Raw genomic sequence first — 14,848 nt, 5'->3', positions numbered from 1 at the left:
GGATCATACAAAATGCATGTTATTGTTTATTTAGTACTGATCTGAATAAGATATTTCACATAAAAGATGTTTACATATAGTCCACAAGAGAAAATAATAGTTGAATTTATTAAAAATGACCCCATTCAAAAGATTCTTAACACTGCGTTCTTACCTGAATTATCCACCAGTTAAACTGCCTGCTGTTCTGTAGAAAAATCATTTTTGTGCATTTGAACCCTTTTAAACAATGACTGTATGATTTTGAGATCCATCTTTTCACACTGAGGACAACTGAGGGACTCATATGCAACTATTACAGAAGGTTCAAATGCTCACTGATGCTCCAGAAGGAAAAACCATGCATTAAGAGTGAAAACATTTGAACAGAATGGAGATGTGTACATTTTTAGTACTGCCCTTCAGAGGCTACAGAAGGTAGTTACATGTTTCCCAGAAGACCAAATAAGTTAAATTTACCCTGATCTTCAAATTCAAAAAGTTTTAGATAGATAGATAGTCAGTCTTCATGATCTCATTTACACAAGTCGTGGCCAGTCATGACAAAAGGAGCGATTGAGAAGCGATTGTGAATTTGTTGTGGCCTTTAGGAATGTCTATAGCCAAATGAAAAAGTGCATTAAAATCATAGTCAGTGTTTATGATGTTGGTTAATTTTATATAAGCAACATAATATTGAATAGATCATACATTTCCGATATACTGCCCAGCACCTAATAAAAGCTACAGAGACTGACCAGAGAAATATCATACTGAAAGCTGCAATATTTGGTCTCTCTCTCCCAGTCTCATTTGTGAAACTCAATATTTCCCAGTAAACAAAGTCTCTAAGCTCCATTATTCAAGTAACAAATGCCCCAGCGCTCTGCAGCACATGTCTAATTCTCCTCATTTAACACACTCATTCGTCTTAGCCCCAGAAATCATTAAAAAGTAATCAAGCTCCAGAGAGAGAGAGAGAGAGAGAAAGAGAGAGAAAGAGTGAAGGATAGGAAAATAGAGCTGAAGGATGGATAGAAGCCTCACAAGTGAAACAGACAGACAGACGGCAAGAGCTTTAGAGAAAAATCAAACCAGCAGAGGTTCTCTTGTCTCATCGCATGTAAAATCCTTCCTCTCTACTTAAATGTCACACTGTGCCATGGGAGGTTTAAGATCTGTTGCTGGAAATTTCTACGTCTCCTGGCCCATTCTTAGTCTGCTCACACTACAGAGCACCTTTGAATTCTTATTGGAGTACGTCCAGCCGCGCCAGCCTTGATTACAGTCCTGCTTTTTTGTACAGAGGTGTTTAAAATGAGCAGAGCTGCTGGAGGGAGTGTTTGCTAATGGCAGAAGGTTTAGTGCAGTATAAATGAAGAGAGTCACAATAATGAACACTCAGCGTGCAGAGGGACTCAACTGGTGAGCGTCAATGAGAGGGAAACACAACATGCAGTGGAGCGGAGAGAGACCTTAACGCACATGCTTAGGGACACTCAGAGGCCTGAGTGTGTGTATATACATACAAATCGCACTACACATACACATGCTCTCTCATGAAATGCTAAGTAGAACTGTGAGTCACAACAGAAATGGCAGAGCTCTTCTTAAAGGGGTCATATGATGCAATTTCAAGTTTTCCTTTCTCTTTGGAGTGTTACAAGCTGTTCGTGAATAGATAAGATCCCATAATTGGCTCATGTAACTGTATTTTTCCTTGTCAAAAGAGACTTTGACCTGAAAGAATGCATTTTAATTATAACTGTATTTGAAGTCAAACTTGAATAGTCGGTGATCAGGCTTTAAATAACTATATGCAAGAGTCAAACATCTACAAACAAATTTAATTTCAGGTAACAGGTTTAAAGATCTGGTGTCCTATAACCAGAATTATTCACAACATTGACGAAACTGTGCTTAAAGCTGCTTTACACAGTTTCTGCATTAAAGTTACTTTAATGAGAACATTCCCACTGTCTCTTGATATAATCAGCCAATTTGATTTTTTTTGTACTTTCAAATAAATGAGGAAAGTTTTTGACTAGATACTTTTAATTGAGTAAAATCTTCATATAAAAAACTTTGTACTCTGTACTTTTTACATCCCTGCAGCGTGAGAAAAGATGCCTGTACAGTTCCAGTAAGCTACTAGAATACAGGGTTCACACACCTTTGGAACAAACTTACATTTTAAACTTTACATACTGAAAAACTTCTTGCTTTACATACAGAATAAGTAAACGATTTAATTGATTAAATTGAACATGTATTACACATACAGTATAATTTAACTTGATAATATTTAGCATATGAACATAATTGTGATGTCAGAGTATTTCTAGATTATATGAAATATTGAACAATTAATATATAACTTTAATTTATTAATTAATAATGAATGAAGTGGGAAATTAACTTTCACAGAATTCTTAGCTGACATTAAATATCAAGCACAAATATATATTACAAAGTATATAAAAACAAAAAACAATAATTACATACCTGTATAAAATTCATTGTTTTTACATTTTTTAAATTTGATTAATTTCCATTAAATTTCTAGGCCTAGAAATCACAATGTAAAGGTTTCTGGGTTTTCCATGAACGTGAGAACACCGAATCCAGTTCAGAATGGATGACAGGCTGGTGGACAGATGTTGAGATTAGGCTGTATGTGTTTAGAGGATGTTCACGGGCCATGGGTTTTCTCCATTAATCCAGTTTTGACCCCATAGCACAGAGTTCAGAGCATTTAACCTGAACCATTCCGGCACTTCAATTACACCACAACAGACAGACACACACACACACACACACACACACACACAAACACACACACCCATACCAGCGGGTTACAAATATAAACATTTCTACATGGTGTGCATACACGCAAACCTTTACAGAATTCATAGTAAATTAATATGGTAGAGCAATTTCTTATGGCATTGGAAGCATGAAAACACATGCAGAAACACACAAGCCTCTCCAGGGTAGAGGAGTGTAATGCATGAGAAGGGCAGCAGTGCGACAGTTCATTCATCATTGTCAGCGTGACTGTACACCACTGAGACCCACAGACATGCACACATGTGCCAACATGACCCTGCTACTCAACCGCAACACCACCACAACACATCTGTGTGGATAGATGCAGATGCAGGATTTTGCTTCTGCTGGCGTGTGTGTGTGTAAAGCCTTGTTTAAAGGGTTAGTTCACATAAAAATAAAATCCTGTCACTATTTATTCAATTTCATGTCATTCCAAACCTATATGAGAACAAAAGAAGCTTTTTTTTCCATACAATGAAAGCCCAAATGACTTGTGATGATATTCCAATGATATTCCAAGTACTTTGAAGCCATACAATAGCTTTAAATATTTAAAAATTCACATACTGTATTTAAATATGAGAGCTGTAGAGAGCTGTAGAAGATTTATAAATGTTATTTTATTACATTTTATTTAATTTTAGAATATATTATATAATTTATATGTTTTTAATATTTAATATCATTATTTTTATTTACTTTTTGGTATTTTTATGATTATTATTATAATTAAATAATGTATTAATATTAAATAATAATAATAATAAAAATAATGATAAATTAATAATCATTATTAACAATAAATATTCATATTAAATAATTTGTTGTTTTTTTTAAGGGGATAAGGTCATTTTTAAAGATCACTTTTATTTTTCATTATTCACTTTCATTTCAGGTTGACCATTTAGCTAAAAATCTGTTATACAAGAACAACATGAAGTTGAATAAGTGATTAAATGTTTATTTGTGTGTGAACTATTCTTTCAAGCCTCTATTATACAGTAGCTCTCAGCATTCTGCGTCTGACATTGTTTGAGTCTGACGGGATGAAGTACAGGCCAAACACACAGGCACAAACCGCAAACATGCATGACATGTGTAACAACTAAATGTAAGCCTGTCATTTCTTCTAAAGTGAGGTGTGTGAGTGACAGGCTCGACCAGCGAAGCAAACCGAGCAGCATAATAGCACCAGGACTGCATTTCCTGCCGTAAATCCACTGACAAAGGATTAAAGGCCTGTTCACACCAAGAACGATAACTATAAATATAACTATAAAGATAACGATATTAGCGTCCACACCAGCGAACGATATCGTCTGTTTATTCTAAGCGCATGCTCGTCTGCCGCTTTAAATTCTCGAGCTCGTGACAGTAGGATTGAATCTGATTGGCTGTCAATATTTTTATTGTTCATCAGCTGGAAAAAATCGTTCTGAAAGTGATTCCAGCGATATCATTTCTCTGTGCCTTTATCGTTATAGTTGTGGTGTGGACTCTGCTATTCTTTATTATTGAGAACGATTTTTAGAACTATATCTTTATCATTATCTTTATAGTTATCGTTCTTGGTGTGAACGGGGCTTAAGTCTGTTTTTTTTTAGAAATTATTTAAATAAAGGTACACCCATCTCTGGAGGAGAACTGATTACTAAACAAATGAACTCAACAGTGTTCAATCCAAATGTAAATTCACATTCAACACAACTGAGGGTCAATCTAAGATGTGTGTTTATGGGTGTGTGCATGTATATCGACTTCATTTGAAGCTTCTAATCAAATCAAGGATGAATTTGTGCCAAAATACCATAGATTTGAATAGAACGTGACTTTATGCAAGAAAAATGAAGTTCTTGTGTAAACACCTCTAACCTTGTACCTCCAAACTTCGCTTACTCGCTCTTTCTTTCTTTTCCAGAGTTATTCAAAGTCTTACTTCAGCATAATAATATAGGCCCACACATAAATCCATCATAAATGTAGCAGCTCTGAGATTCAACTTTATGTTTAGTTCTCACTCGTGCACACAGGCTCACATACACCCCCTGAAATAGAGCCATATGGGGCTAATGGTGCAGAGAGGGGAACAAACAGAAGGCAATGATATACACATTATCATTATGGAACGGATGTTTGTGTACACACATATGCACACACACACCCTGCAGAAAAACCCTGATGTACTGGAAATATATTAAAATGACTTAAAAGAGCAGTTCTCTTCAAAATTCAGCTCAAGTTAGGCCTCAATCCAGAACTTGGCCTGCTTTAATGCAGCAAGGACTGACAGCATATTTGGTCACTTTTCCATTGTTTTAGTTCCACAGGCAAAGATTAGCTTCACTTCTCCGGAGTTAAACCCCCCATACATGTAAACTAAAATAAAGCCACAGTCTGAATTCAGGCTGCAGTTGGTGATAACTGTTGTCAGTCTCTTCCACAATCCCAGTTTAGGTAGGGGTTTAGCCCAAGGTTAGGCCGGAGTCAGTGGAGAAGATCATTGGCGAGAAGAGGGATTGTTTTTTGGCCCACAGGTGGAGAGCAGGCCACTCTGGTGCAGTCGAAGCCCAAAAGACTAACGCTGGCCTGAGGGAGGAACCCAAGTCAGAACAGAGGAGTTTCTGAGGTAACGACAGAAAAGAAAAAAATAGGAAAAAAACAGGAGGAGGTGACTGTGCCCTAAAGGACACAAGAGAGAGTGCACACTGCATCACTGTCAGACGAATCTTGATAAATTCCATCAGTTGAATTGAAAGGACTGTAGTCTTTTGAAGTAATAACATGAATTTGCCACATAAATCTAGTTCAGGTCTCGAGTCGGCTGACCAAAACATTAAGGTGGAGGTTCTCAAACCGCAGGTCATGAAGAGAGGTTAGAAGGGGTTGTGAAAATGATGTATTGCCATCATGGAAAAATGACTCTAAATACTTATATAGCATATTATCGAAACTGTTGGAAATCAAAAATTCCCTAAATGCTAAATTATTCTATAGCTTCTGATGTCCATATGTCCTGTAACTTCATAAAAAAAAATGTTACTTGAATGGCAATGGAGCCAGTGACATAGGCATTCTCCATTTAGAAGCAATATTTGCATCTGTGACCCGTGAAAAAAAAAAGTTTTCTTAATGGAGAGATCCTTCTGCATCTGTTTTAAAAGATTTTCCAATCCCATTCTATCTGTAAAAAAAACAATAGCTTAAACTACTCGGCCGTGACAGCGACGATCGATCATGAAAACGATGATCGTGATTTTTTTTTTTTTCCTGATTGGTTATAGCAGCACCTTGCATGAGGTTCAATGTAGGCTATAGACGTGAGAAGAGAGAGAAGCATGGCTTCAAAGTCATGTAGTGATGTCTGTTTAGCTACATACATATCTGATTTATCTAACATAGGATGCATTGGGATATTAACATTTATTAACATGCTGAATGCACTGCATATTACCAGTGTTTAGTTTCATGCTCAAATGCAATGCACGATATTGAGTTATTTGTGACGGTCATATTGCTTTTTAGATGTTTCATTTTTAAAAATACTGATGTTTTAATAATGCAGCAGTGCTTTTTTCGTCATATTTATTCAACAGTAGGCATACTTCAATTAAATTTGTTTTCGTACTTCACATGGCTTCGAAAATGTGCAGGCGATTTCAGGAATCACTTGATAATGTAGATGAAAATATAGCACAAATCTGCCATAAACATAGCATTATAATAGAGAACTTTATAGAAATCTAGCCTATAGTAAATTCCTTCCTCGTGTCTCAGCACGCTGTTATGAAAGCACATCACGGTGGGAGCGCTCTCTCTCTCTCTCTCTCTCTCTCTCTCTCTCTCGTGCTATAGCATGTTACTTAAAGTTCACTGGCATTTCATAAACATAGCATTATAATTAGAACTTTACAGAATGTGAAATCTATAGTAAATTGTCTGCTTTCCTTGTCCGTGTTTCAGCGCACGGTCACGAAAGAGCATCAAGGCGGGAGCTCTCTCTCTCTCTTTTGCTATAGCGCGTAACTTAAAGTTCACTGGCATTTGCATGCTTTTGTGCAGATTCAAGTTGTAAAGTTACGTCTATGTTATGTATCCAAGTTATCTGATTAATATCATAGGATGTGTCATAGAACGGGCTTCAGGTTATTGGCATAAAGTCACTCTTCAGCTTCACCCCATGCAGGTAGCTATTCCTTTTTAGATGCTCCTTTTTTAATAACATTGCTGCATCATAATTATAATCTAACTAGACTTGTGCCGGTATTCGGTAATGCGAACTAAGGTTAACTAGTGAGGTCTTATTTTAAAGTGATACCTATTGGTCTTTATAGTTCTTTTGCACTTTAATCTGTGTAAAACTTTTAACTTTATACATTTTTCTGTATTGCTTTATTGCATTTAAATGTTCAGTTATTTTTGTTATAAGAAAAAAGTTATTAAACCTGTTATACTGCATTATGACAGCACTTTTTTTTTTAAACTAAATTTAAACATTGTGATAAAACCGTACACCGTGATAAAAGCATTAGCAATTAATCGCAACATGAAAATTTGATACCGGCATATCCCTAAATCTAACAGTGTTCTAATCATGTGTTCATGTTTTCATAGACAGGTTCTCATGTCATTTTTATTTTTAACATTCATAACAGTCTTCAGATATTTTCATTATCTCCATTACGGCCATGCCCCGCACACGCCCCGCCCCCAAGTACTCGATTACTCGTTTTTGAAACCTAACGATGATCAAAATGGGAAATTGCCAAAAATGCCTTACTTAAAATAAAACAAAATAAAATAGCTTAAACTAAACTAAACTAAAATAATAAATATTCCAGACAAAATCAGGGTAATATGTGGGCCATCGTTTTGATCTTGGTGTGATCCTGGTGTCTGTGGTTGTGAGAGACCTTTAATATCAGTTTTAAAATATTTCCTGATAACAAAATAAAACAAAACAAAAGCATTATATACATCTGTGACCCATGAAAACAATGCATCTGTTTTAAAAGATTTCCCAAATCTCATTCTATCTGTAATCTGTAAAAAATGTAATAAAATAAAAATTCCAGACAAAATCTGTCATGACTTCGGTCTGATCAGCAGGTTGTTGTTGTTTTTTGTCTGTTTTGACAGTTCGCCATGTGCTCATTGTCTTCGTGGTTTCCCTCCCCATCGTTATCTTATTAACTACTTTAGCTTCCGTCACACCTGTGGCTTGTTTATTCCTTAATTCTTCCTCCTTTTAAGTTCCTCTCGTGTGTAGTCTTGTGTCTGACCGTTGTGGTGTGAATCTGGTCTGCAGTCCCAGCCGAGTTTTGTGTTTTGAGATTCAAATAAATTTGAGTTGAACCTGCAAATTGAATCCGTGTTTTTCCCTGACAAAATCAGGGTTATTTGTGGACCATCCTGGTGTCTGTGGTTGTGAGAGACCATCAATATCAGTTTTAAAATATTTCCTGAGAACAAAAAACAAAACAAAACAAAAAACACAAAACAAAACATGGAAATAAATTCCAGATAAAATCAGAGTAACTTGCAGGCCATCATTTTGATTCTGGTATGATCTTGGTGTCTCTGTACAGAGAAGAGTTCCTGCAGACTTAAACAAGGTCTAGACAATGCCACCCAAACCGGTCTGTTTTGGTTTCTGCAGTGATGAGAAGTCCCTAATATAGGCCCACGTCGTCTGTGTGCCACACCGAGCTGTGCTCCTCTAATAGAGCCGAACACTACAGGATGCCAATCAACTGATATCACCTGTACAGAGAAGAGTTCCTGCAGACTTAAACAAGGTCTAGACAATGCCACCCAAACCGGTCTGTTTTGGTTTCTGCAGTGATGAGAAGTCCCTAATATAGGCCCACGTCGTCTGTGTGCCACACCGAGCTGTGCTCCTCTAATAGAGCCGAACACTACAGGATGCCAATCAACTGATATCACACACACACACACACACACACACACACACACACACACAGACCAAATATACACCCCCACACAACACAGACCCTACAAACAAAAAGGTCACTCTCATTAGTTCAACTCTAGACTGATGTGTAGGGCTGTGTGTGTGTGTGTGTGTGTTGACAGTGAATACAGTGTGATTAAAAAGGTCAGCTTCATTAGCAAAGCACTGGTGGCAGCAGAAGTCCACATTTCACAATGAGCTTTGACTGAATGGCACAGACAGACAGTAAATCAGAACACAAAAACAGACTTGTGAATAAAACACATCCTGGAATATTTTGACTACATTATAGCTCCAACCATGAATTCCGGCCTAAAACACCTATACTGAGATCTCCTTTGACTGAAAAGACTTACTGAAAGTAATATTGGATATCTGTAGATTCCTAGAAAACAAACATTCTGGCAATTATGATGTCAAAACTTTTTAGAACTTTCCAAAAATATTTGGAAATAGTTTAATAATACACTTACAGAATATATGAATGTATATAAATTGCTAGTGTTATTTTAAAATTATTTATATAAATATTTATATTACAGCATTTATTAATATTAAAAATAAAAATAGTACTTTTTATTAGTTAATTTAGCTTTATAATTATTTCAGCTTTATAGTTTTATAATTTTAGTTTTTCAACTTAAACTAATTTATTTCAGTTAGTTGTTGAGCCAATATTTAGAATTTTCATTAAAGGGGTCATATGACGTTGATAAAAAAGAACATTATTTTGCAAAACCAATAAAACCCATTATAAACGAGGCATTTGTAGCATCCAGTGGGGACATAATTACAGATTATAATTACTAATACTGTCTTTTTACAAACATAAAAACATAAAACCATGTCTGCATTTGTGATTGGAGAAATGACAAACAACTAGCACTGCCCTACACTGCTCAATACTCGTGTTTGAATCATCAGTGGCAAATTCTTTAAATATGAAAACGTACTTACAGGCTGTGAGTCAGCATTATTTGTCAGAACACCGGCATTGTAGGCTACTCTCCCAGGAAACAGTCCCTTTCCTCCGTAAAATGAGTTGCAAACATCTGAATATTTGGGTTGAACTGTTCTGGAACAGTGTTGTAAATACAACCTAACCACGTCTAGTTGTGTCCTCTTTTGGAAGGCCAAACAAAGTATTTTCGCTTTCGCAACGAAACACAGTCTTCACAACATGGTGGCGGCAGTGGCAGCAACAATAAAGTTACTCCTTCTTTCTTTGCGTGAACATTTGGGCGGTGTTATGCAAATCTTCCCACACAGTGACGTAGACATGTGGGGGCGTGTTTAAACGAGGCGTTTTAGGAGGACGTGGACGAGTCTTAACTTTTATAAAGAATATCTCTTTGGGTTTGAGACTTTAGTCTTTGTAACTTTAGGGATCTTATCTATTCACGAACAGCTTGTAACACTCCAAAGAGAAAGAAAACTTGAAATTGCTTCATATGACCCCTTTAAAAAAAAATTTCATCTTCATTTATAATTTTGATTAAATATTTTATTTGACCTCATTTCAATTTTATTTAAAAGAATAATTGTTTTAGTTAACAATAACAATACTGATAATTATAAAATATAATTACATTTGCATTAGTCAGTGTGAATGAATAATATAAACTGTAACCAAATACCAATTCTCAATATTTTGGCCACTTTTCACTAACATCAGCTAAAACCAAGTGCACTCTTGATTCTCAAGGTGTCTGGACATGCGGCCCCTGTAAGCAGCACCGCAGATCCTGTGGTGGGGAAGATTAATAGAGCCAATCTCCAAACAAGCTGCACAGTGACCCCCTCAAAATATTTCTAATGAAATAAATCAATCAGTGGGCCCAGGACCTATAGATAACATCAGTGGAACAGATCAGCAAAGAGAAAGAACTGAAGAGGACTTTAAGGCCGAGAGCAGGCAGAGCATGGATAGCCAGGCCTTCCGATATCACTGGCCTTGTTATCATACTAGACAAAGTGAGGACAGCCAACTCCAACTTCCGGCACAGGAGCACTGATAGCAGGGGCTGTCTGTATTTAAACAAGCTTATGGTAATGCTAATATGGTAATATGGTAATGCTAATGCAGTAACACCTCTCTCTGCCAGAGCACACGGCTGTCAATTCTAATACGTGCCAAGAAACCATTCTCCAACTTTTCATTACACACAGAAAAAACTGTATTGTTTTTAATTAAGTTTAACAATTAAACTAAATGTATACTCTCCATTACGATAGCCTTTGAAAAACAACCTTTTCCAAATAATCAGTAAATGGTCATCTATATTTCATTTTAAGCAAATGAAAACAAGCATGTGATTAATATAAGTACAATCTGTTAAATGTCATTCTACCTTGAAGTAAATTTTTCAACATAGAAAACATGTTTTCAGGACAAAATGTGTTTTCAAAACAGGGATGAAAATTGCATAAAAATACTATTTTTCAGTATTATTAAAAAATTATTAATTTATGTATGTGTGTGATATATATACACACACACACACAATATTTAAATGAAATGTTATTTATAAATGCATATAGTTATACAAAATACACATTACATATGATTTTATGATTTATTTAAATATGATTACGGTTGTTGTCCAACAAAAGTAAGTTTAGGTGACAAGTTTATAGAAGGAAAAGGTGACACTGGGTTATGGCAAAATTGGTCAGCTTTAAAAATGCTGACAACAACAGATATAAAATCTGTCCTGAGAGTTTTTCCTTTGCGGTACTGTAAGTAAATGGGAGTGGGTGTTTATGTGTGTGTGCTAACATGGTTCCTGATGGCAAAGAGCAGTATATTTAATGTTGTGAAACTAAAAGAAAACCCCCTTTCCCCACGGATCAATGCTCCAATTCTCCCAGGCTGATTTCTCATAAAACACCTGCTGTTACATCCGAGCCATGGCACCTGGAATACACCGACATGCACCTATAAACACACACCCACATCTCTCTGTCATCATTTCCTTGACCACAGGAGAGCACTACTTTAAGCACCATTTGCCTTCTCCATTTGGTCTACAATGCATCACAGAGGCAATAGACAATCTGGAGAGAAGCCTCACTCAACTTCATGGCTTCTCACAGGATGGATGGCTGTTCAATCTGAGAGGATTGTCTTGTACTTTCTCAATGACACACAGCATTGAATGCTGGGAGCTGGAAAACTAAACTTTAGGTTCATACTCCTAAAATAACTTCAGAAATGAAGCTGAAGCTGACTTTTCCATGTATTTTGTTGTCAGAAAAATACAGACATCGAGGGAAGTAATACACATACTGTCAAATAGTTCTTCAGTCTTGCTTTGCACCTGTTCTAGGTGATTATATGTCAATGAGGGCTCAATGGGATGTATAAAATGCATGTTAAAACAGAAAAGTTAAAAACGGTTAATTTAAATGTTATTACTATTTTACAATATTACTGTTTTTACTGTAGTAAAAGTATAATGCAGTCTTTGTGAGCTTCAAATTTAAAACTATTTAACTTGCTTGAAATTTAACAGGCCATTTGGTGAGTAAAATTTTATTTACTCACTAAAGCCAAATTTTACCCGCATTTGTTGCTTGGTAAATGTTCATTTTGGCCCCTGATGCACATGGATGCGAACGCCGTGCCGATTTTCTTTCCTCTGTGAAGTTCAAAATCAACAGGCACTTTGCAAAGTCTGTGAGAACACAAACAACTTCACACACTAATACAGCTCTTCATGAAGGGCTTCATTAAAGTGCCTCTGAAGAGCAAACTCTCTCGTTCTTTCTAACACACACAGACCACGACCCAGGAAACGGTTCTAAAACAGTACAAAGCGAAAGGCCGGGATGGGACGTGCCACGCGAGCTGTCAGGAGCAAAGCTGCGGCACCTTTGATTGAAGGTAATTAAAAAGAAAAAAATCCCAAACAAAAGAACATTTTATGGAGCTCCCGCTATCCAGAGAGTCGCTCATTAGCCCAGCAGGGTAATTAGCAAGATGCCGCAGTCCTCGTTAAGGAGAAATCATAATCGTAAACAAATGGCTGTGAGCTTTTGGTGCCTTCCCCTCTGTAATGAACTGCCACTGTTCTCAAAATGAAAGCAATGCTAAGACGTACACACATGAACACACAAATTGGAGAGCCTTGAGATGACAGGTCTCAGTTTAAGAGTAAGGGGGCCCATAATGGCTCTCATCTGAGTTATAACAGAGCACTAAACTCATCACACTCAGCACAAGTGCATTCTTGTTCTCGTATATTTGCAAAGAGAGCTTCTCATGAGGTTAATTGACCAGATCATGGATTCAGAGAGCAGGAAGACATTCAAATAACTCAGTTGTACATGCACAATTGCACATGAATACACTCAGGAACAAACAGAAGCATGCAGCTAAACATAGAAGACAATATCTGTTAGGCAGCTTCTTTAAGGAAGTACTAAAATAAAATAATAATAATAATGTAAAATATCATATATAATATAATAATGATTCTATAATCATTCTATAATATATAATAATAGAATAGAATAGAATATTATAATGATTCTGTAATCTAATCTAATAGTATATAATAATCTTAAAAGCGGCACTAAATAACTATATTTTAAAATGGCATTTTTAAATCATAATATATTATAATATAATAACCTTAAAATCACCACTATCCTACATTTTAAAATTGCATTACTTTTTAATATAATATAATATCATTTTTGAATTATAATATATTATAATATATAATATAATATAAGCAGCACTAAATAATCTTATATTTTAAAATTATTCCGTAAGGAGCATGTAAACTACAACAACAAGCAAATACTGGAAAGGTGAAAAGTAAGACAGTACTCATTCCCTTAGCTGATGAACTAAGCACATCCTGTGGTCTCTATGGCAATAAAAGCTTGCACTTCCTGTGCTGCCAGGAAGCAGCCCTGGGAGAGACGGACAGCTGGCAGCTGGTCGCCACAGTGCCGCGCTGTGTGTTATATAAGCTGCACTTAACTGCTGATTCCAGGTCAGCCGGGATCAAACACAATTTCAGCTCCAATTATGATGTAGGGTGATATGGGGGTAGGTGGCCTTTATCGGCACTCTCGGCAGACGGGAAAAGAAAAAAATAACCTTCCCCCTCTGTGTAATTCAGAAGAGAAAACAATCAGACCGGGCTTTTGTACACTTGACCGGTAGACAAATGCTGTTTGAACAGTTAGTCTAATAAATGGATCGACTAATGAAAGGGAAGGAGAGTGGGAAGAAGAGAGGGAGAAAACGAAGGCTGTACTATTTTTCTATATGTATGTGTGCACTTATACATTTTCTGAAAAATCACAAGAAGTTCCTTTTAGGATCATTTAAAAAGAAAAGAAAGACAAGATACCTGTAGAAGAGGTCTTTGAACGCCCAGGTTTTTCATGGTGTCAGCGCTGGCCAGGATTTTGAGCGGGTCGGACACTTTGGTCACAGCCTCAATCTCCTTATTGGTCTCGGTGCGGACCTGGCTGAGGAACAGGTCGTTGATGTAGTAGGTGAGGAAGGTGCGTAGCTGACACTGCTTGGCCTGAGCTGGACCCATACGGGACTCGATCTCCTGAATGAACCTGATGACACGGAAAACAAAGCATTTTCATTAAATTAGAGAAAAGAGACACGTCTATGCAAAGTTTGACTAAGTTTGCATATGTCAGAGCTGAGGCTTATTGGTTGGCACATTGTGCAGTGGTGCTGATGTGGGAAATTTGGGTTTGAACCCAACCTGTATTGTATCCAAATCACTTTTTGGCATCTCTCCAATATTGTTTTATTTTGCATTTAATTTCTACATTTAAATGTTCTTAACATAAAAATGATATAATTACAAATTATATTATTAGTATAGCAATTTGAGATAAAAGCTTAAGAAAAAGATTAAAATTGAATTTTTAATCCCAGATTTTCAGTGTGGCCTCAGACTTGAAAAACACACATATAAGCTCCATTTCTGGCTTTTAAGTACTGCACATACACCATGTGTGTCGGTGAGGGAACAAGACAGGTGTTGAGCAGGGACGGGCCGTTGCTTACGAGCAGACAGAGGC

The 14,848-nt window shown here is 36.5% G+C and overlaps 1 protein-coding gene across 1 annotated transcript in view; it reads right to left on the bottom strand.

Moving 5' to 3' along the window:
* The window catches only part of LOC107676929 (exocyst complex component 4-like), a 143,094-nt gene that overhangs the window by 32,449 nt on the left and 95,797 nt on the right, over positions 1–14,848 (bottom strand). Inside the window, exon 11 of the mRNA XM_016471670.1 lies at positions 14,152–14,371. Coding sequence (XP_016327156.1) covers positions 14,152–14,371 — 220 coding nt within the window. The remainder of the gene's footprint in view (positions 1–14,151; positions 14,372–14,848) is intronic.

This window comes from Sinocyclocheilus anshuiensis, unplaced genomic scaffold, assembly GCF_001515605.1.
Source record: "Sinocyclocheilus anshuiensis isolate Anshui unplaced genomic scaffold, SAMN03320099.WGS_v1.1 scaffold380, whole genome shotgun sequence".
In the NCBI taxonomy this organism is placed as follows: domain Eukaryota; kingdom Metazoa; phylum Chordata; class Actinopteri; order Cypriniformes; family Cyprinidae; genus Sinocyclocheilus; species Sinocyclocheilus anshuiensis.
The sequence above is the reverse complement of the archived record's forward strand: the minus strand, read 5'-3'. Positions and strand labels throughout refer to the sequence as shown.